Source organism: Scyliorhinus canicula, chromosome 1, assembly GCF_902713615.1.
Source record: "Scyliorhinus canicula chromosome 1, sScyCan1.1, whole genome shotgun sequence".
In the NCBI taxonomy this organism is placed as follows: domain Eukaryota; kingdom Metazoa; phylum Chordata; class Chondrichthyes; order Carcharhiniformes; family Scyliorhinidae; genus Scyliorhinus; species Scyliorhinus canicula.
Window position 1 is genome coordinate 297,354,987 of NC_052146.1, and position 23,403 is coordinate 297,378,389.

At 49.0% G+C, this 23,403-nt stretch overlaps 1 protein-coding gene across 9 annotated transcripts in view; it reads left to right on the top strand.

Annotated features, from left to right (window-relative positions):
- Window positions 1-23,403, top strand: part of wdr27 (WD repeat domain 27) — a 599,569-nt gene that overhangs the window by 122,580 nt on the left and 453,586 nt on the right. For 7 of the 9 annotated variants that reach the window (XR_005462840.1, XM_038815902.1, XM_038815935.1 and 4 more), the window contains one exon: window positions 5,765-5,886. The exons of 1 other annotated variant lie outside the window; for it this stretch is intronic. Coding sequence is in view for 7 of the 8 variants with exons in the window: in XM_038815902.1 (XP_038671830.1) it covers window positions 5,765-5,886 (122 nt within the window). In the remaining variant the exon portion in view is untranslated. Of the gene's footprint in view, window positions 1-5,764; window positions 5,887-7,376; window positions 8,020-23,403 lie in introns of those variants that run through there. One more of the 9 variants, XM_038815952.1, reaches the window with a different exon arrangement.

Genomic DNA, 23,403 nt, shown 5'->3' on the forward strand with positions numbered 1-23,403 from the left:
CCTGCAGTTTGAGAGGGAGAAGCTGCAGTCAGGTGTAACGGTATTACAATTAAATAAAGGCAACTACAAAGACATGAGGGAGGAGCTGGCCAGAGTTGACTGGAAAAGGAGCCTAGCCGGGAAGACAGTGCATCAGCAATGGCAGGGGTTTTTGGGGATTATTCGGGAGGCACAACAGAAATTCATCCCAAGGAGAAGGAAACATGCTCAGGGGAGGACAAGGCATCCATGGCTGACAAGGGAAGTCAAGGACTGCATAAAAGCTAAAGAAAAAGCATCCAAAGTGGCGAGCATTAGTGGGAAGCCAGAGGATTGGGAAGCCTTTAAAAGCGAGCAGAGGTCAACTAAAAAAGCAATAAAAGGGGAGAAGATGAAGTATGAGTGCAAGCAGAATGAGACGGGATCTCATAGCAACCTAGGAAATTCTAACAGGACTAGACAGTGTTGATGCAAGAAGGGTGTTCCTGATGATGGGGGTGAAGAATCAGGGGTCACAATTTAAGGATATGGAATAAATCTTTTAGGACTGAGATGAGGAGAAATGTCTTCATCCAGACAGTGGTGTGCCTGTGAAATTCGTTACCACAGGAAGAGGTTGAGGCTAAAAATTGTATGTTTTCAAGAAGGAATTAGATATAGCTCTTGGAGGTCAAGGGATCAAAGAATATGGGGAAGGCGGGAACAGGTTACTGAGCTGGATGACCAGACATGTTCATAATGAATAGCGGAGCAGTCTCAAAGGGCCAAATGGCCTATTCCTGCTCCTTATTTTCAAGGTTCCTTAAAGTTGTTACATTCTCACGAAAGAGTCTGTGAGTCGAAACGTTAGCTCTGTTTCTGTCCTGCTAGATGCTGGCAGACCTGTTGAGTTTTTCCAGCGTCCTCTGTTCTTGTTTCAGATTCCAGCATCTGCAGTATTTTGCTTATTATTACAAGCAATATCATCTCTATGTGTAAGAACAGCTGAAATGGAGGATCGTTTGTTTTCTAATCTAGCAAAAGAGAAGTTAATTTTAAAGCAGACATGGTTATAAGAGACTTGGTAAAGAATGCACAAGTCTGTTTTCAATTTTCTATGACTCTTGTGTGCTTTTGTGTACTTTTACTGTATTCTCATTAAATCAGCTTCTCTGAATGAGATCCAAAGGCAATCTTTATTATGGGGAAATTTCTGCGAGTTTCACCTCCTTTCCTAGTTAAACCTGACGCCCACACGGTAGAAGTTTATTATTTCTGTCTGCCCTGTCCACTTTCCTGCTACCATGTTCCTCCTCCTGTCAGACTTCAGTTGATTGGATTATTTTCACTAATATAACCCGAGGAAGTGCCAAACATGTCTCCCTATTCTATACGTCATGTATTGCAGATAGCATCCATTTAAAATTGTGAAGTTTTGAATTTCTGAACCCGTCACATTGTGATGCCAGTTTGGTTAAGATGTTCTTTAATGTTAGCAAATGTAACATATGTAAAATTAACAGACGTAAGAACGGAATGTTTTGTCAGTATCTGGTTAGGTTTAAAATAATTGTAGGATTTTGACCCTAGTTGATAGTCCAAAACGCTGGCGTTTGCCTGTTTTGTTCTATCAAGTCCTTTGGATCAGTATTGTTCCATGTGAGCTTGGATTTACTTTTTGTCATACAACTGGTTAAATGAGCAGTTTTTTTTTCATACCATGCCACATGCTATTACAGTGCCATGTCTGAAAATCGTAAGAAGTCTTACAACACCAGGTTAAAGTCCAACAGGTTTGTTTCAAACACGAGCTTTCGGAGCACGGCTCCTTCTTCAGGTGAAGGAGCCGTGCTCCGAAAGCTCGTGTTTGAAACAAACCTGTTGGACTTTAACCTGGTGTTGTAAGACTTCTTACTGTGCTCACCCCAGTCCAACGCCGGCATCTCCACATCATGTCTGAAAATGGCAGACCATTTGCATTTGTGTCCACCATTTCCTGACATGGCAGTGTTGAAGCCTTGGCTAAGCTTCCAGCAGAATGTGCAGAGCGGAAATGAGGAGCTCCATCTCAGCGAGCTGGGGAAGGTGGGGTGAAAGTTAACTCTGCTGCCTGTGTTTACCACCTTTATTTAATAATCCTATTGTCACAAGTAGGCCTACATTAACACTGCACTGAAGTTACTGTGAAAATCCCCTAGTCGCCACACTGGCTGGCGCCTGTTCGGGTACACTGAGGGAGAATTCAGAATATCCAATTCACCTGACAGCACGTGTTTCGGGACTTGTGGGAGGAAACTGGAGCACCCAGAGGAAACCCACGCAAACACAGGACAACTAATGACTGAGGATAGTTAGACATCTAATAATCACTTGCTTGCTTGTTCTTACCGTAGAATAATGCACATCTGAAGATGGAAAAATAATTGGACTCGAGTAATTGTATTCAAACATTTTAGATAATCTTTTTTTTTAATGAACTTTACATGCATAATTGACATGACTGAGTTCTAGTCCATGCGGCTGGGTGTTTTATAATGCTGTGAACCACTGTGAACCACCTTGGGCCATTTTACTCATTTATAGCTGCTGCATGATTATGAATTGTCATTGTTAAAAATTGATTCACTTGTGAAATTTAACTTTGTCCCATTCAAAAAAGATTTTTTATAAAGGTTTTGGAGCAGATCATTGTCTTAACTAGTTACTTGAGAAAAATAATGGTTATGTTTGTCAGACTAGCATTTCCCTGTTCCCATATGCTATCAATTTCTTTTCTTCTGCTCTTAAGTCTGTTCTACTTCTCTGGATAATATATTTCTAACCATCCCATTTCTATTTATGTCTGAAAAAGTTTCAATCGAGCAGAAAACCCATGGCCCTTCTGGCACATCCCCACTGTAACTTCAGCAGGATGGAACAGCCACAGACTGAGCTGGGTTTCAGATATTCCAGGCTGTGGCCTAACCTTGGAGTATTTGTCTTCACCTTTTGGGGTCACTGTCTCTGTCCACCGGATACAAAAAATGAGTTATGAAAAGTCATATGGTGATGCATGAAATCTGAGATTTGAGCTTGCACTTTTGAATAAATTGTAGATCTTCTGGAGATTTGTGTATCAGGAAATAGCATTCAGTTGCGTTTGCGATGGGTGTAAGGTGATCATATCATCACTAATAGGCAGAGGGGCATCAGCAGTAAAATACACTTCCTCATTAAAAAGTAACATTTTCTATTTGAACTGTTAATAACGACAGAGTGTGGCCGCCTCAATGTTTGCCAAGATTCCTTAAGTTTTTATTTAATAAGATTGCTGCCTTGTACCTCCCCCTTCCTCCCACAAATGTCCGCAAGGATGGTTTTGTGAAATTTTTTTTTTTATAAATGTTTTTATTCAGTTTTCATATTTTATATTGAACAAATTACAAATTGTTAGGAGAGAAAAAAAAAACACGCAAAAATTAACATACATATTTACAGGTAAGCATCTTCGTAGTAGTAACTGCGCCCCCCCCCCCCCCCTCAACATGTTTATTTAGTTTGGTTTTGGGCCTTAGCTAGCCATCAAACCCCCGTACCGAACCTGTAGCCCCCCCCCCCCTCCCGCTACTTCCCCCGACTATTCTTCCTCTTGTACATTGGCCACAAATAGGTCCCGGAACAGTTGCATGAATGGCTCCCACGTTCTGTGGAAGCCGTCGTCCGACCCTCGGATGGCAAATTTGATTTTCTCCATTTGGAGAGATTCCGAGAGGTCGGACAGCCAGTGCGCAGCTCTGGGCGGTGCTGCTGACCGCCAGCCAAACAGGATTCTACGGCGGGCGATCAGGGAGGCAAAGACAAGGGCGTCCGCCCTCCTCCCCAGGAATAGATCTGGCTGTTCTGAAACCCCGAAGACCGCCACTATCGGGCATGGCTCCACCCTCACTCCCACCACTTTGGACATAGCCTCGAAGAAGGCTGCCCAGTACTCCACAGGTCTGGGGCAAGACCAGAACATGTGGGCGTGGTTGGCCTCTCTGGCACCGCTCACATTTGTCCTCCACCTCCGGGAAGAACCTGCTCATACGGTTTCTCGTTAAGTGGGCTCTATGTACCACTTTTAGTTGCGTCAGGCTGAGCCTTGCGCACGTGGAGGTGGAGTTGACCCTATGCAGTGCTTCGCTCCAGAGTCCCCACCCTATCTCCATCCCCAGGTCGTCCTCCCATTTCCTTCTTGTTGCGTCCAGTACGGTGTCGTCCCTATCTACCAGTCGGTCATACATGTCACTACAGTTCCCTTTCTGTAGGATACTTGCGTCCAGTAGGTCTTCCAGTAGTGTCCGTCGTGGCGGTTGTGGGTATGTCCTTGTCTCCTTTCGTAGGAAGTTTTTGAGCTGCAGGTACCGTAGCTCGTTCCCCCCAGCTAGCTGAAATTTCTCTGTCAGTTCGTCCAGTGTTGCGATCCTGTCGTCCGTGTATAGGTCCTTGACTGTCAGTGTCCCCCCGTCCTGCCTCCACCTTTTGAAGGTGGCGTCAGTCAGTGCTGGTGTGAACCTATGGTTGTTGCAGATGGGAGCCCTGTTCGACATTTTGGTCAGGCCAAGTTGCTGCCGCAGTTGGTTCCAGGATTGGAGGGTGGCTGTCACCACTGGGCTGCTGGAGTGTTTTTTGGGTGGGGATGGGAGTGCTGCCGTGGCGAGGGCCCGGAGGGAGGTTCCCATGCAGGAGGCCTCCTCCGCACGCACCCACTCAGCTTCTGGCTCCTGGATCCATCCCCTTACTCGCTCGGCTGTTGCTGCCCAGTGGTAGAATTGTAGATTCGGGAGGGCTAGCCCTCCCCTGGTTTTTGTTTTTTGTAAGACCTTCTTTGGGATCCTAGCATTTTTACCCCCCCCATACGAATGCCATGATGAGTTTGTCCAGCGCTTTGAAAAAGGCCTTGGGGATGTAGATCGGAATGGATCTAAACAGGAAGAGGAACCTGGGCAGTACGTTCATTTTGATCGTCTGAACTCTCCCCGCGAGGGGGAGCGGGAGTGTGTTCCATCTTTGCAGGTCCTTTTTAACTTCCTCCGTCAGGCTGGTGAGGTTCCATTTGTGGATCCCTTTCCAGTCATGGGCTATTTGGATCCCCAGGTAGCGGAATTTATGTCGGGCTTGTTTGAACGGCAGCCCCTTTAGTGCTGCCCCCTCCCCCCCTTGCGGGTGCGGTTTTGTGAAATTACTGGCTGAGCCATACAGGCACTATTGGCTCAAGGCTCCATCCCAGATTCTAGTAGAATTAGCGGGTCTCAGCCAATATAATGAAAAATTGCAATGTTTAACTTCAGCTCCCCAGGATTCAAGGAGGGGCAAGTTGGGGACGATACCCACTTCTTGACCACTGTACTTTGACCAACGATCAAATGACGTGTGTGTGTGGGCAGCTATCAAAATTGGGTTTGGTTTTGATGTCTTCCATGGTTCTTTCATCATCATTACCAAGGCTGGAAATTGGATAGCAGCCAGTTGGCAATGTTATCATGCGGGGAATTAGACACCCGCAGAAAAGGAGAGAAGAGAAGAAGAATCGTAAAAAAGAATACTTTGTTTAGATAAATCCTACCGTATTAGGCACCTTAAAGTAATTCATCCCTATTAGGAACATTTTTAGAACCATTTTGCTGAAGTCAGCAAGTTTGCCTATAATTAAATGTGAAGGCTGTGGGTTCTGCATGTGGGCGGTTGGGACGAATAAAGTGCTTTTAGTTTTTTTATATAGTTTATAGGTATTAATGTTTCTATGATACCACTCACAACTGTTTACCTTAATGGAAAGACATTGCAGATATTGTTCTGACAGCTGGCACGAACCATGCTTTGGAGGTGTTTGATCTGAATGTTGGTCGAAGTGTAGTAACTGTTCCAGATGCTCATGCTAGACCTGTGCACCAGATTTGTCAGAATAATGTAGGTCATTACTTTTACAACTTTTTCTCTATTTCTACATTAAATATAGTGGCTACTTACTCAATGTCCTGGAAAATGTGATAGATATGTTGTGTACAGCAATCCTCCCTCCCACCCCCGCACTTTATATTGCATATATTTAGAACAAGACACTTTGGAGTTAAAACAAAACACTGCTCATTTCCATGTACTTAATTGCAGTATAGTTCCAGTGCATGCCAGAATCAGGAGCCCCGGGGCCACCCAAAATTGATTCTCAATGATAATTGATTTGAGCTGCTGGGCAGAGCCTCATACAGCCTCGGAAGTATATCCCTTGTATTCTAGCCCCCCGGACATAAATGCTAACATTGCATTTGCCTTCCTAACTGCCGACTGAACCTGCACGTTAACCGTAAGATAATCTTGAACTAGGGCTCTTAAGTCCGTTTGTGCTTCTGATTTTGTGAGCCTTTTCCCATTTAGAAAATAGTCTGTCTCCATTCCTCCACGAAAGTGCATAACCTCACACCTTTCCACATTGTATTCATCTGCCACTTCTTTGCCCACTCTCCTAGCCTGTTAAAGTCCTTCTGCAGCCCTCCCCCTGCTTCTTCAATGCTACCTGTGCCTCTGTATATCTTCGTATCATCTGCAAACATAGCAACATTGACCTCAGTTCCTTCTTCCCGATCGTTAATGTATATTGTGGAAAGTTCTGGTCCCAACACTGACCCCTGAAGCACACCACTAATGTGCTGCCATCCTGAAAAAGACCCCTTTATCCCCACTCTCTGTCTTCTGCCAGTCAGCCAATCCTCTATCCATGCCAGGATCTTACCCTTAACACCATAGGCTCTTAACATATTTAACAGCCTCCTATCAAAGGCCTTATCAAAGACCTTCTGGAAATCTAAATAAATCAAGTCCATTGGTTCTCCTTTGTCTCACTTCCTTGTTAACTCCTCAAAGAATTCTAACAGATTTGTCAGACATGACCTCCCTTTGACGAAGCCGTGCTGACTCAGTCCCATTTTATCATGCACTTCCAAGTACCCCGCAGCCTCATCTTTAATAATGGACTCTAAAATCTTACCACTGACCGAAGTTAGGCTAACCGGCCTGTAATTTCCCGTCTTCTTCCCGATTCAATTTGGGCAGCTGGTCCCACTGGGAATATACTCGAGGGGCACAAAGTAACCCACTCAGGCCTTGCAAGTTACCGTATGCGTTTGGAACAGGGTTGATGGCTTTGTGCAAGGACAGAATGGGTTCTGTTCCTTTGCACTTTGAGTAGCTCCCCAGAAATTACAATGATCACCAAGTGTGGGCAGTACAGAGTGCAAATTCTTCTAATCACAAGTTATTGCTTCAGAAGTCAAAACTTCTCAGCATTTCCATCCATCTGTTTCTGTGTTATCTAAACTTGTAGATTGCTCTCTGCAGTTTTTAAGGAAGTAAAATTCAACAATACAAGTGAATTGTGGCAAAATAATTTTGAAATGATATAGGTGCAAAATGTTGCAGATGCTGTAGATCTGAAACAAAAACAAAGTGCTGCGAACAAAATCAGCATCGGTGGAGAGAGAGAAGCAGAGTTAATCTTTCTTTGGAACCCCGATGAAGAGTCCTATTGGACTTGAAACCTCAGGGACTTCAACGGTTCAAGAAGGCAGCTCACCTTCATCACCTGAAGGGCAATTAGGGATGGGTAATGATGGGCAACAAAGTCCACACCCCTTGAATGAATAAACAAGACCTCCTAAGAATTGTTCAAATGAAATACGTTTTCAGATAGTGCAAAGGAAATCTATCCATCAAGGTCCAATGACCGTGCAAATACTCTGTAACAAGAGCATCCCTAAAATATCATAAAAGGAGAGATTTCACAGTTTCTCTTACAGCAGTGTTCCTCCAGGCACCTTCATTTTTGTAGAAACAGAGGTGCAGCACGGTGGCTCAGTGGTTTAGCCCTGCTGCCTCACGGTGCCGAGGTCCCAGGTTTGATACTGGCTCTGGGTCACTGTCCGTGTGGAGTTTGCACATTCTCCCCATGAGAGCAAGTCGTGATGACCATGCCGGGGGCATGGAGATGAGTATAGCTCCCAGGTGGTGAGGGACATGGGCTTGCGTGCTGACACCCTGGCACTCCTCTGGCACGCCACATTGGGGGACCCTCTTTTGTGTGGGGAATAGCCCAATGGTTGTTGGGGGCGGGGCTGTGCATACGTTTGGGTAAGGAGGTGCCAGAGTCTGGAGGGTGGTGGGTGCAGTGCCAGCGAGAAAGAGTGGTGGGCGGTGCCAGTGACAGGGAAGGAGGCTGTGCCGATATGGGAGGACGAGGGAGAGTGCCCTGATGCTCATGGGCGGAGGGTTACACCGATATTGGGGGAGTCCCGGTATTTGCATGGTGGGGGGGGGGGGTTGGTTGCTCTTCTGCATGTGGAGTTTGGAAGGAGTCTGCTGAGGGGATGTCCCAATCTCTCTGGGGGGGGGGGGGGGGGGGAGGTGGTGTTGACCTCGGTGTGGGGGTGGGTGGGTGTCCTGATGTCTGTGGGAGGAGAAGTGAACCTTTAATGTAACTTTTTTAGTGAAACATGACAAATGTGGCGAGATGAAATAATGGTCGGATTCTCCATTTGGAAGTGAATCGCTCATGGTTTCCACTGGAGCTAGGAGCAGCACCCAGGAGTGATACACTCTAACTCTCTCTTGTTATGCTAATTTATGCATGGCGAGGAGTTCGAGGGATTCCATTCTAGCTATTATTGACAGCTCCAGACAACACCAGAAGCAGTTCAGTGCGTTCTGCTGAGAAGAAGGGGACGTGAAACCATTTAATTTCTAGATGTTTATAAATATTGTAGTACAGTTCAAAGCAGGGTAATTGAGATGCATTCAAGTATGAAGGGAAATGGAAATAACCCAGCCAGACATCTATCTGTCTGGAAGCTATTACCCTCTCATTTACAGCAGGGTGAGGTGGACAGGATTTGTGACAGTGGGGCCCTCTGATGGACTTTTGGGGCACCTATATAAAACACTTGTCCCACGAGGTCCACCATGTCAGGGCCATGCTGGAAAATACCTGCACAAATTCACGCCGCGTGAATTCCGACCTAGCGGGCCAGAGCATCACAGAGCCATGGAGAATCTGGTGTCCAGTTTTCTAAAAGGATGCAAAGGAGTTCAAATGACCCACTTGCATCCTCCCGCTGGCATGAGGTATGAACTTTGATGCTGCCACCAGTTGGGGACCAGAGCATCGAAACGGGATTTTTGTTTTTTTTTTGCCCAGTGCGAGACTTTCCGCCACATCGTGAATTCCACTGCTGGCGGCAGGTGGTGGTTTAATTTAGTTATGACTTATGGTGAATGTATTCACCTAATGCTTGTATGGTACTGTAACCTATGACCTGGAAGTGGTGATACAAGCTGCTTCCAGGTACTGTACTGTAACCCCGGTGATTTGGGCCATATATAGACCGGGCCGCCTGTCTATGTATATGTATAACCGACACTGGCTATGCAGGTTCATGACTAATAGACCCTACTGTTCACTCGCTCTCTCTGCCTCTCGGTGAATTGAAGGGATATCAATTTATTAGTAATCGACAACTCTATGGAAGCCTCTCTAAAGCCAGACCGGCTCGAACTCGACGCCCGTTCGTCCGAAGCCAAGGAAATATTTGAACATTGGCTTTGATGCTTCGAGGCCTACTCGACTCCTCCACAAAGCCTCCCACGGAGACCCTCAAGCTGCGACTCCTCGAGCAAGAGACCCCCTGTCTTTTTGACTCCGGGAGCACAGAGAGCTTTGTCCACCCTGACACGGTAAGGCGCTGCTCCCTCCACACCTACCCAGCCTCCCAAACAATCTCCCTTGCCTCCGGGTCCCATTCAGTTCAGATCCGGGGGGTACTGTATCGCCAATCTCGCGATGCAGGACGCAGAGTACACTCGTTTTAAGCTCTACGTCCTCCCCCACCTCGGTGCCGCCCTACTGCTCAGATTGGACTTCCAATGTAATCACCGAAGCCTGACCATACAGTTCGGTGGAAGCTTGCCCCCCCCCCCTCACAGTGTGCCTGCCTCGCGACCCTCAAGGTCTCCCCCCCTTCACTTTGCGAACCTCACCCCTGACTGTAAGCCCATCGCCACCAGGAGCAGGCGGTACAGTTCGCTAGACATGACTTTTATCAAGTCAGAGGTCCAGCGACTGTTGAGTGAAGGGACCACCGAGGCCATCAGCAGCCCCTGGAGAGCGCAAGTGGTGGTTGTCCGGACCGGGGAAAAGAATCGGATGGTTGTGGACTACAGCCAGACAATTAACTGGTTCACGCAACTGGATGCATACCCCCTCCGCCGCATAGCGGAGTTGGTCAACCAGATCGCGCAGTACCGTGTGTCCTCAATGGTCGATCTGAAGTCGGCCTACCACCAGCTCCCAATCCGCCCAGAAGAGCGCCACTACACTGCCTTTGAAGCAGCCGGCCGACTCTTCCACTTCCTCAGAGTCCCCTTCGGTGTCACTAACGGGGTCTCGGTCTTTCAGAGAACGATGGACCGAATGGTGGACCAGTACGGTTTGTGGGCTACATACCCGTACTTGGACAATGTGACCATCTGCGGCCATGATCAACAGGACCATGACGCCAACCTCCAGAGGTTCCTCCAGGCCGCCCAATCCCTCAATCTCACATACAACAAAGAAAAGCGTCTTTCGTACTACCCGACTAGCCATCCTCGGCTACGTCGTGGAGAACGGAGTCCTGGGGCCCGACCCCGACCGTATGAGCCCCCTCACAGAACTCCCCCCTTCCCACAGCCTCAAGGCCCTAAAACGATGCCTAGGGCTGTTCTCCGACTACTCCCAGTGGGTCCCCAACTATGCGGACAAAGCCCACCCACTTATTCAAACCACCACTTTTCCCCTGATGGATGAGGCCCGCTAGGCCTTCAGCCGCATCAAGGCCGACATCAACAAGGCTGCAATTCACGCAGTGGATGAGTCCATTCCCTTTCAGGTAGAGAGCGATGTCAGATGTCGCACTGGCAGCTACACTCAACCAGGCGGGCAGGCCAGTAGCATTCTTCTCTTGGACCCTCCACGCTTCCGGAATTCGACACCCCTCGGTCGAGAAGGAAGCACAAGCCATAGTGGAAGCCGTGCCTCGCTCCCACCAATCACTGACCTTCTACTCTGCTCCTGCTGCTCCATGCAGCATATAATCCATCACATTCCACCCTCTCTTTAGCTCTGAAGAAAAGTCATACAGACTTGAAACGTGAATTTTATTTCTCTCTCCACAGATGCTGCCGGACCAGTTTGCCCAGCACTTTCTGTTTCTATTTCAGAGTTTCAGCATCGCTGGTATTTTGCTTTTAGACAAGCAAAGTACTGACAATGCTGGAATGCTGAAATAAAAAACAAAAATGTTGGAAATACTCAGCAGGTCTGCCTCTATGGAGAGTGAAACAGAGTTAGCAGGCGCTATTCAATTAATTGGGAACAACGTCCCATAGCGAGCGTGTTTCCTCGCGTGTTTCCCAGCGCTCACAAAGTCGAGAAACACGTGACTCCACAACACAAAAGTTGTATAAGGGGCCTCAGCAGGGAACGGACAGCCGACACTGCACATAACCTGTCTTGTACACTGGGCAGCCTGACCAACCCCCCCGCCCGAATGTACTATGGGAGGGTTCCCGGCTCCCCCACCACCACCCACACAGGGAACCCCCGGCCCAATCACGCACGTGCAAAAAATGCTAGATTGGTAGTGCCAACCAGGGAAAGGGACCAAAGGAGAAATGTGTGTGTGAAGCCGCAGGATATTGCTCGGGTGTTAAATTAATACTTCTCATCGGTCTTCACTCAGAAGGAAGACGACACAGGTACTGAATTCAGTAAATGGGACTGAGGACCTTGAGCAGTTTGACACAGGAAGTGAGGAGGTATTGGAGCTTTGATGGGCTTAAAACTAGACAAATCCCCAGGCCTGGATGAATTGCTTCCCAGGCTGCTGAGGGAAGCAAAGCAGGAAATTGCAGGGGCTCTGACGCAAGTTTTTAATTCCTCCCTTGTCATCAGGGAAGTGCCAGAGGACTGGAGAGCAGTTAATGTTGTTCCCTTTCTCGAGAAGGGTGGTAGAGATAAACCAGGGAATTACAGACCGGTGAGTCTTGCGTCAGTGGTAGGAAAACAGCTGCAGAAACTTCAGAAGGAGACAATTAATTTCCACTTGGAAAGGCATGGGTTAATTAGGGATAGTCAGGGAAGTCATGCCTAATAAATTTGATAGAATTTCTTGATAAAGTGACAGTGTGTATAGGACAGAAGCATGGAATCTACCGTTCGGCCCATTGAGTCTGCACCAGCCCTTGGAAAGAGCACCTTACTTAAGCCTACACCTCCACCCTATCTCTGTAACCCAGTAACCCTACTGGACACTAAGGGCCAATCATGGCCAATCCACCTAACCCGCAAATCTATGGACTGTGGGAGGAAACCGGAGCACCCGGAGGAAACCCACGCAGACACGGGGAGAATGTGCAGACTCTATGCAGACAGTGACCCAAGCCGGGAATCGAAACTGGGACCCTGGACCTGTGAAGCAACTGTCCTAACCACTGTGCTACCATGCTGCCCTGTAGATGAAGGAAGTGCAATTGATGTTGTTTATAAGGATTTTACCAAAGCCTTTAACAAGGCCCCATATGGGAGACTGATTGAGAAGGTTGAAGCACATGGAATTCAAGGAAACTTGTCAAGAAGGTTCCAAAACTGGCTTAGTTATAGGACACAAAGGGTGGTGGTAAAAGGCTGTTCGAGTAACTGGAGGCTGGTGTCAAGTATCATACCACAAGGATCAGTGCTGGGTCCTTATTGTTTGTTACATATTTGAATTGGGAGGAATGATAAGTAAGTTTTCAGACAACACCAAGATTGGTAGGATGGTTAACAGTGACGAAGAGGGTCGTAGGTTACAGGAGGATAAAGATGGGTTGGTCAGATGGGCAGTGGCAGATGTTATTTAACCCAGTATTCACACAGGAAAAAGACAATGTTGCCAAGGAGAATTCTGAGTTACAGGCTACTAGACTAGACGGGATTGAGATTCATAAGGAGGAGGTGTTAGCAATTCTGGAAAGTATGAAAATAGATAAGTCCCCTGGGCCGGGTGGGATTCATCCTAGGATTCTCTGGGAAGCTAGGGAGGAGACTGCTGAGCCTTTGGCTTTGATCTTTATGTCGTCATTGTCCACAGGAATAGGGCCAGAAGACTGGAGGATAGCAAATGTTGTCCCCTTGTTCAAGAAGGGGAGTAGAGACAGCCCCGGTAACTATAGACCAGTGAGCCTTACTTCTGTTGTGGGCAAAGTCTTGGAAAGGTTTTTGAGAGATAGGATTTATAATCATCTAGTAAGGAATAATTTGATTAGAGATAGTCAAAACGGTTTTGTGAAGGGTAGGTTGTGCCTCACAAACCTTATTGAGTTCTTTGAGAAGGTGACCAAACAGGTGGACGAGGGTAAAGCAGTTGATGTGGTGTATATGGATTTCAGTAAAGCGTTTGATAAGGTTCCCCACGGTAGGCTATTGCAGAAAATACGGAGGCATGGGATTGAGGGTGATTTAGCAGTTTGGATCAGAAATTGGCTCGCTGTAAGAAGACAGAGGGTGGTGGTTGATGGGAAATGTTCAGCCTGGAGTTTAGTTACTAGTGGTGTACCACAAGGATCTGTTTTGGGGCCGCTGCTGTTTGTCATTTTTATAAATGACCTGGAGGAGGGCGTAGAAGGATGGGTGAGTAAATTTGCAGATGACACTAAAGTCGGTGGAGTTGTGGACAGTGCGGAAGGATGTTGCAGGTTACAGAGGGACATAGATAAGCTGCAGAGCTGGGCTGAGAGGTGGCAAATGCAGAGAAGTGTTAGGTGATTCATTTTGGAAGGAGTAACAGGAAGACAGAGTACTGGGCTAATGGTAAGATTCTTGGTAGTGTGGATGAGCAGAGAGATCTCGGTGTCCATGTACATAGATCCCTGAAAGTTGCCACCCAGGTTGATAGGGTTGTTAAAAAGGCATATGGTACGGGGAACTGTACCGGTCGGAGCCAACGGGGGAGAGGAGGGGAATGGAGAGGTTCCTTGACGGGCTTTCTTTCCCGAAGGTGCAGGAGGAGAAGGTGGAGGGGTTGGGTGCGCCGATTGAGCTGGAGGAGCTAGTTAAGGGGGTCGGGCAGATGCAGTCAGGGAAGGCACCGGGGCCGGATGGGTTCCCGGTGGAATTTTATAAAAAGTTTGTGGACCTAGTGGGCCCCTTGCTGGTGCGGACACTCAACGAAGCGTGGGAAGGGGGGACTTTGCCCCCGACGATGTCGCGGGCGCTGATCTCGTTAATTTTAAAGAGGGACAAGGACCCCCAGCAGTGTGGTTCATACAGGCCCATATCTCTCCTCAACGTGGATGCTAAGGTGCTGGCAAAAATCCTGGCCACCAGGATAGAGGACTGTATGCCTGGGGTTGTGCAGGGACTGTATGCCAGGGACTGTATGCCAGAGGACCAGACAGATTTTGTGGAGGGAAGGCAGCTGAATACGAATGTGCGGAGATTGTTGAATGTCATCATGATGCCGGCGATTGAGGGGGAGGCAGAGATAGTGGTGGCGCTGGATGCGGAGAAGGCCTTCGATAGAGTGGAGTGGGGGTACCTATGGGAGGTGTTGGGGAGGTTTGGATTTGGTGAAGGGTTCATTAGTTGGGTAAGGCTGCTATATGAGGCCCCAATGGCGTGCGTGGCCACGAATAGGAGGAGGTCGGAGTACTTCCGGCTGTACCGAGGGACCAGGCAGGGTTGCCCCCTGTCCCCCTTGTTGTTTGCACTGGCAATCGAGCCGCTGGCGATGGCGTTGAGGGGTTCAGGGAGGTGGAGGGGTTTGGTGCGGGGTGGGGAGGAACATAGGGTGTCGTTGTATGCCGATGACCTGTTACTGTATGTGGCGGACCCAGTGGGAGGGATGCCGGGGGTGATGGAGTTGCTAGCTGAGTTCGGGACCTTTTCAGGTTATAAATTAAATTTAGGCAAGAGTGAGGTGTTTGTGGTGCACCCTGGAGACCAGGAGGAAGGAATTGGTAGGCTCCCGCTTAGACGGGCAGGGGAGAGCTTTAGGTACCTGGGGGTGCAGATGGCCAGGGACTGGGGGACTCTTCACAAGCATAATTTCACCAGACTTGTAGATCAGATGGAGGAGGAGTTCAAGAGGTGGGACATGCTGCCATTATCGTTGGCGGGGAGGGTACAGTCCGTCAAAATGACGGTGCTACCGAGGTTCTTGTTCCTCTTTCAGTGCCTGCCCATCTTTATCCCCAGGGCCTTCTTTAGGAGAGTGACTAGCAGTATCTTGAGCTTTGTGTGGGCGCATGGGACTCCGAGAGTGAAGAGGGTGTTCCTGGAGCGAGGGAGGGATAGAGGCAGGCTGGCGCTGCCCAACCTTCTGGGGTACTATTGGGCGGCCAATGTGCCAATGGTGCGTAAATGGGTGATGGAGGGGGGAGGGGCGGCGTGGAAAAGAATGGAGATGGCGTCATGTAGAGGTACGAGCCTGGGTGCCATGGTAACTGCGCCGTTGCCGCTCTCCCCTAAGAGGTTTACCACGAGCCCGGTGGTGGCGGCGACCCTAAGAATCTGGGGACAGTGGAGGCGGCATAGGGGGGAAACAGGGCACTCGATGGAGGCTCCACTGGGTGGCAACCATCGGTTCATCCTGGGGAACAAGGATGGGGGATTTAGGGGGTGGCAAAGGGCGGGCATCAGCAAATTGAGGGACCTGTTTATTGGTGGGAGGTTTGCGGGCCTGGGGTAACTGGAAGATAAATTTGGCCTTCCCCAAGGGAACATGTTCAGATACTTGCAGGTAAAGGCGTTTGCTAGGCGACAGGTAGAGGGATTCCCTTTGCTGCCCTCGCAGGGGACGATGGACAGAGTGCTTTCGGGGGTGTGGGTCGGAGAGGGGAAGGTGTCTGACATCTATAATGTAATGCAGGATGTGGAGGAGTCGTCAGTGGAGGAGCTGAAGGCTAAATGGGAGGAGGAACTCGGGGAGCAGATAGAGGACGGGACTTGGGCGGATGCCTTGGAGAGAGTCAACTCTTCCTCCTCATGTGCGAGGCTTAGTCTCATCCAATTTAAGGTGCTGCACCGGGCCAACATGTCCGGGACTAGGATGAGTAGGTTCTTTGGGGGTGAGGATAGGTGCACCAGATGTTCGGGGAGTCCAGCGAACCACGCCCATATGTTCTGGGCATGCCCAGCACTGGAAGAATTCTGGAAGGGGGTGGCGGGGATGGTGTCGAGGGTGGTTGGATCCAGGGTCAAACCAGGGTGGGGACTCGCGATTTTCGGAGTTGCGGTAGAGCCGGGAGTGCAGGAGGCGAAAGAGGCCAGTGTCCTGGCCTTTGCATCCCTAGTAGCCCGTCAAAGGATTCTGCTACAGTGGAAGGATGCAAGGCCCCCAAGTGTGGAGACCTGGATCAGTGACATGGCGGGATTTATAAAACTGGAAAGGGTCAAATTTGCCCTGAGAGGATTGTGTTGTTCCTCGTGTCTTAATAAAGCTCGTAGTCTCAAGTGTGGAGAAGATGCTTTATTGTGAGTTCGTTCAGTTTCCAGAGCTCGACCTAGAACGACCTTCCAGTGCTAACTACCAGCTTTGCTTGCTGTGTGTGTCCTGCTTACCAGCCCGCCTGCTGTGAAGAGTGTCCTCACTTCCTGTCCTGATCTATTTATATGGCTCTCCCGTGCTCCCTCTAGTGGTCGCTCAGTTGTGTTGCATCTGGTTAACTTGTGATCACCACATCCCCCTTTTTCTCTTAACATATTTTCTGAACATCGTTAAAGAAAATTGTACATCCTGTCCCAGTGTATTTATAGCTCTCCCGCTCGTGTTTGCTCTGTTGTTTTTGTATCTGGTCAATCTACGATCACCACATCCCCCTCTTTCTCATTACATAGTTTCTGTACATCATTAAGGAAAATTATACAAAACAGTAACTTATGATATGCGTATCTATACAAGTGATGATGCTATTGCCTTAGTTAACAAAGCCAATGTATTTATATGTCCAAACTTAATAAACACATTTATGAGTCCAAACTTGATGAATTTGTTCAGAGCTTTTTTTTTTTTTCTTTTTGTTGTTGATGACGTGGTGATATTGATATTGCAAGTCCGCTGTGAATGTTGTTGGTGTTCCTTGTTATCTTAAGTACCCAATGCGTCATCCCGAGGTGTTTGCATGGTCACATCACTGATGTTGACTGGCATGCATGGACTTTTTGTTTTGTGCTTGTGGTGTTGATTTATTGTCTCATCCGCCTTGGATGCTGGTGTGCTTGCTTGTTCTGGAGCAGACGTGAGTTTGTGCGATTCGTTGTCATCCCATGACATGTTTGTAGTCTTGTTATCGTTTTGCAGTGTGCTGTGGCATCGTCCATCATGTGCCAAGTAGTGCCATTGTGTACAAGTCGTTGTTTCATTGCTGTTGTTTCTGTCGTTCCTGTTTTTGTTGTTTCCGTTGCCGTACTTGTCGCTGTTTTTGTCGTTTCCGTCTTTGTTGTTGTCGCTATCTTTGCTCCTGACTTTGTTGTGTTTGTTGCCATTCTTGTTGTTTCTGCCTCTGTCGTTGTCGCTATCTTTGTGCCTGACGTTGTTGTTTGTCTTGTTGCGCTTCATGTTGCTTTTATTCTTGCTGTTGTCGTTCTCGTTTCTGCTGTGCTTCTTGCTATTGTTGTTTGTCTTGTCGCGCTTCATGTTGCTTTTCTTCTTGCTGTTGTCGTTCTCGTTTCTGCTGTGCTTCTTGCTATTGTTGTTGGTCTTGTCGCGCTTCATGTTGTTTTTGTTCTTGCTGTGTTTCTTTTGACTTTTGTTTTTCTTGTTATACTCTACGAGTGTCCCGAGTGGATAATTTGAGTCATTGAGCATTCCGTCTCGCGAGTGGTGCGAATGATCTGATGTTGCATCGGTGCAGGTGACATCAATCAGTTGTGGAGAATTGGATTCCGCATCTTTGCTTTCTTGGTGCTCGTCTTCTCGCGAGTGGTGCGAATGATCTGATGTTGCATCGGTGCAGGTGACATCAATCAGTTGTGGAGAATTGGATTCCGCATCTTTGCTTTCTTGGTGCTCGTCTTCCGGAGTCAAAGTCTTCTTGATTACATTTGACGCGGTGTCTGTGGACTCTCGGCGCTCCTCTTCTGGAGTCCAAATCTGCATGATTTCAGTTGACGTGGTTTCTCTAGACTCTTGGTGCTCCGCTTCTGGAGTTAAAATCTTCATGATTTCTGTTGATGTTATCTCACTGGACTCCAGGTGCTCCTCTTCTGGAGTCAAAATCTGCATGGTTTCTTTTTGTTTGATGTCTCTGGACTCCAGGTGCTCCTCTTCTGGAGTCAGAATCTGCATGGTTTCTTTCGGCATTGTCTCTGTGGACTCCAGGTGCTCCTCTTCTGGAGTCAAAATCTGCATGTTTTCTTTTGGCGTTGTCTCTCTGGGCTCCAGGTGCTCCTCTTCTGGAGTCAAAATCTGCATGTTTTCTTTCGGCATCGTCTCTCTGGACTGTTGGGTGGCCCGACTCTGTGCTTCTGTACAGACAAGCTGAGAACTGTCAGTCTCACTGTGATCCTGTACGTCGAGTGCGAGCACCTTGTCACTGTTTTCGCTCTGTGCTTCGGTACAGACAAGCTGAGAACTGTCAGTCTCACTGTGATCCTGTACGTCGAGTGCGAGCACCTTGTCACTGTTTTCGCTCTGTGCTTCGGTACAGACAAGCTGAGAACTGTCAGTCTCACTGTGATCCTGTACGTTGAGTGTGATCACCTTGTCACTGTCTTCGCATGCAGTGGGCAGAGGTGCATTGTCTTCTTCTTGTTCCTGTGAGCGTGTTGGACTTTCATAGTCCGCTCTTTCTTCTTGTTCCTGTGAGCATGTTGGACTTTCATAGTCTGCTCTTTCTTCTTGTTCCTGTGAGCGTGTTGGACTTTCATAGTCTGCTTTTTCTTCTTGTTCCTGTGAGTGTGTTGGACTTTCATAGTCCGCTCTTTCTTCTTGTTCCTGTGAGCTTGGTAGACTTTCATAGTCTGCTTGCGGTTGCTCAGGTACAGCGGGTTTACCTTCATGGTCTTGTTCATGCTTGGTGTCCGCCCGGGAGTGTTTGCTTGCATCCCTGTTGGCGTCTTTCATCACTCGCACTGTGGAGCCTGTCATCGCTCGCTCCGTGGAGTCTTCCTGTGCTCTCTGTGTGGCGTCGTCTTCGTCTTGGGTATTGCTGTCATCCAATGTATCGACGAGCTGCCATGGCACCATGGTGTTGGATTCATCCACCATGAGTAGAGTCGTGTTGAGCTTTGCAACGGTGTCGCTGATGCTGTGATCAGCATGTCCAAATAACTCCTCCATGTCTGAGTAGTATTCTTTGAAACCCATTTCATCTTCGTTGGCTTCTTCTACCACGAGTTGATTCGTGTTGAACTTTGCGACCGTGTCGCTGATGCTGTGATAAGCATATCCGACTGACTCAGCCATGTCTGAGTAGTATTCTTTGAAAACCAAATCATCTTGGTTGGATTCATCTACCACGAGTTGGTTCATGTTGTGCTTTGCGACCGTGTCGCTGATGCTGTGATAAGCATACCCGACTGACTCAGCTATGTCTGAGTAGTATTCTTCGAAAACCAAAGCATTTTGGTTGGATTCATCTACCACGAGTTGGTTCGTGTTGTACTTTGCGACCGTGTCGCTGATGCTGTGATAAGCATATCCGACTGACCCAGTCAGGTCTGAGAGGTAATCGTCGAAAAACAAATCATCTTTTGTTGTTTTGGAATTCTTTTTGTTCGCTTCACTGTGTGTGGTGAAGGCAGCTTTTTCCAAGGTTTTGTGCAAGTTGTTTTTCACTGTTGGTTTAAGTTCAGGCGTTTTTCTGTGTTCTGAGGCAAGAAAATTTGGTTTTACCACTTTAAGTGTCTTGTTTTCAATTTTTGGGCATTTCCCTTTTAAGTGGGCGTGGTCAGGATTCTCAGACGTCATGACGTCACGCGTAGGAACGACTTGCACATGCGCAAATCGGCTTTCTTTCCTTGTGCGGTTCGGTGTCCATTGCGCATGCGCGGCTTGCGCATGCGCATGACGGTCCGCGACGAAGACTTTTTTTGACTGCGCATGCGCGGCTTGCGCATGCGCATAACGATCGGCGCCGCGATCTTTTGTAAACTGCGCATGCGCGACTTCCGGTTCCGGCGCATGCGCGACTTCCGGTTCCGGCGCATGCGCAGACGCGATTTGTAGTTCTTTGCTTACCAGAGACTGCAAAATGTGCTCCGACGCCATTTTATCGCGGATTTCAGCGTTTTTTCTTTCTAAAAGTTGTAAGTTACCTTTTCTTTCCGATCTGGACTGGATTTCAGCGTTTTGGCTTTGTGAAAAATTCATGTTATTTCTTCTTTTTGATCTGTACTGTGCATTCGCGATTTCCTGATCTTTTTTGTGATTTTTTAAGTCTTGCATCACTCAGTCTCTGTGCAGGTTGGACTGTGAGCATGCCTTGCTGTTCAAATTTCTCACAGTACTCTTCAAATTTGTTTAGTAACGTTTGTAAGCTGTTCCTGTCTTCACCTTTTGAGTGTTTAAATCCATTATACACTTTCCTATTGACAGGCCCTTCGATGAGAATTGCTATTTTAATTTTGTCTGAGGCTTCTGCTACATCATTAGCTATGAGATAAAAATCGAACATTTGTTTAAACCTTTTCCAGACATTTCTTACATTACCAGTCGTGTCCAGCTGAGGTGGGTATCCATGCCACATCCTCGAATTAGCGATGTCTTCCCCAGTCAAATGTCCAGTAGGAGATTTCCATGCCATTTTGTGCTTTCTGTATCTGCAGCTGAGTTGTCCTGTCGTAAGCGTCCTGAAATCACTACTGGTACCATGTGTTGTTCCTCGTGTCTTAATAAAGCTCGTAGTCTCAAGTGTGGAGAAGATGCTTTATTGTGAGTTCGTTCAGTTTCCAGAGCTCGACCTAGAACGACCTTCCAGTGCTAACTACCAGCTTTGCTTGCTGTGTGTGTCCTGCTTACCAGCCCGCCTGCTGTGAAGAGTGTCCTCACTTCCTGTCCTGATCTATTTATATGGCTCTCCCGTGCTCCCTCTAGTGGTCGCTCAGTTGTGTTGCATCTGGTTAACTTGTGATCACCACAAGGATCAATACAAGGGTTCTATAAACGATAGCAGCCTTTTCTGGACTTCCTGGCTCAAAGATAGGTATCTTGGTCAATAGCAGCAGCAACCCGGGGGGTGTTCCTTATTGTAGTGTCTATTCTGTAACTTTATATTGTGTTAATTTGCGTTGTTGTTAAAATGCTGTGTTGTTCATGGAGGTGGGGCGAATGTTTATGATTGTTAATATTATTGTTATTTTTGGTATTTTACTAAGGTGCGTTATTGTTGTATAAATTCAAAAATTTTCAATAAAAACTATTTAAAAAAAAAAGGCATATGGTGTGTTAGCTTTTATTGGTAGAGGGATTGAGTTTCGGAGCCATGAGGTCATGTTGCAGCTGTACAAAATTCTGGTGCGCAGCTCCTGCTAGAAACGGACTTTGGGGCTCTTTTCAGGGCCCCCAACGGAGCTTTATCGACGATTCCCGACATGGGAAGGGGTCTGCAGTAGATCCCCAGGGTTCTATGGTCTGGACCAGGAGTGGGGTGAGCAGAAAAGCAGTGGCAGCGCCTCTGGAAAAGCGGGGGAAGGAAAACAAAATGGCAGCCAGCGGAGCCCTCGAGGAGTGGAGGCAGTGGGCGCAGGGGCAGCAGGAGACTCTTTGGCACTGCTTTCAGGAGCTTAATGTGGAGCTGCTGGAGTCGCTGAAGGCTACCACCGGCAAGCTGCTGGAGACTCAGATAGCCCAGGGGGGCGCAATCCGGGAGCTGCTGCAGCAGGCCTCCGAAAGGGAGGATGAGGTCGCGGCCCTCGCGGGGAAGGTGGAGATGCACGTAGCGCTCCATAAAAAGTGGCAGGAGCGGTTCGAGGAGATGGACAACCGGTCGAGGCGGAAAAATTTACGGATCCTGGGCCTCACGGAGGGGCTGGAGGTGTCGGACCTGGCGGCCTATGTGGTCGTTTTGTTGAACTAGCTGATGGGAGCTGGGTCCTTCCAGGGGCCCCTGGAGCTGGAGGGGGCCCACAGAATACTGGCCATGAGGCCCAAGCCGAATGAGCCGCCGCAGGCGGTGCTGGTGCGGTTCCACCTGTTCGTTGACCGGGAGTGCGTGCGTGGGCCAAGAAGGAGCGAAGCAGCAAGTGGGAGAACACGATGGTGCGGATCTACCAGGGCTGGAGTGCGGAGCTGGCTAAGCGGAGGGCCGGGTACAACCGGACGAAGGCGGTGCTCCACAGACAGAGTGTGAAGTTTGGCATTATTAAACCATTATTTTGAGTCCCCGGCGGAGGCATGGGCCTTTGTGCGGGCCGAGAAATTGGACTCAATCTGAGGGTCAGGGTTGGGCGTTTTGTATGTAAATGTAACTCTATTTTTTTTGGAGGGAGGGTTCTCTGTTTCATGCAGGATGTGTGTTGGCTTTAGGGTGGGTGGGGCGATGTCTTTATGTCTTTTTGTATGGGTCTGGTGGACGGGTTCGGACAGGGAGGTAAACTGGGAGTGCGGGGAGCTGGTGGTGGGGACTGGCAATGGGAGGTGCCCTAGAGGAGGAGGGGTTGGGCAGGGCGAAAGGGCGGGCTTTCCTCTGGTTTCCCGCGCTGCGGGATGATGGGGGCGGGGTCCGGGCTGGGAAGTGCGGGCCTTTGCTGGTTGTTATTTTCCCACGCAAGAGCGGGGGGGGGGGGGGGGGGGGGGGGGGGGGGGGGGAGAGGAGGGCCTGCTGATGGGGCACGGAGGAGGAGGAGTAGTCCCACATGGGGAGGGGTCGGAGGTGTGGCGGGAGCCGCCGGGGTCATCAGAAGTTAGCTGGCTCACGGGAGTGCTATGGAGGGGGGGGGGGCGGCAAGGAGAGGTCCTAGCCTGGGGGGGGGTACCGGGTTGCTGCTGAAATGGCCAGGGAGGAGCTTGAGTATGGAGGGGCTGCTGGGGGGGGGGGGGGGGGGGGGGGGGGTGAGGTGCCGTCGTGGGGAGCAGGCCGAGCGGCGGACGCTGGCCAGTGGCGGGCAGGGGATGGGTTATGGCTAGTCGGCAGGGGAGGGGGGCAGGGAGCCCTCTGATCCGGCTGATAACCTGGAATGTGAGGGGGCTGAACGGGCCGGTCAAGCGGGCCCGGGTGTTTACGCACTTGAAGGGGCTGAAGGCGGATGTGGCCATGCTCCAAGAGACGTACCTGAAGGTGGCGGACCAGGTTCGACTGAGGAAGGGATCGGAGGGCCAAGTATTTCATTCAGGGCTGGATGAGAAGAATCGGGGGGTGGCGATCCTGGTGGGAAAGAGGGTGTCGTTTGAGGCGTCAAATGTGGTGGCTGACAGTGGCGGG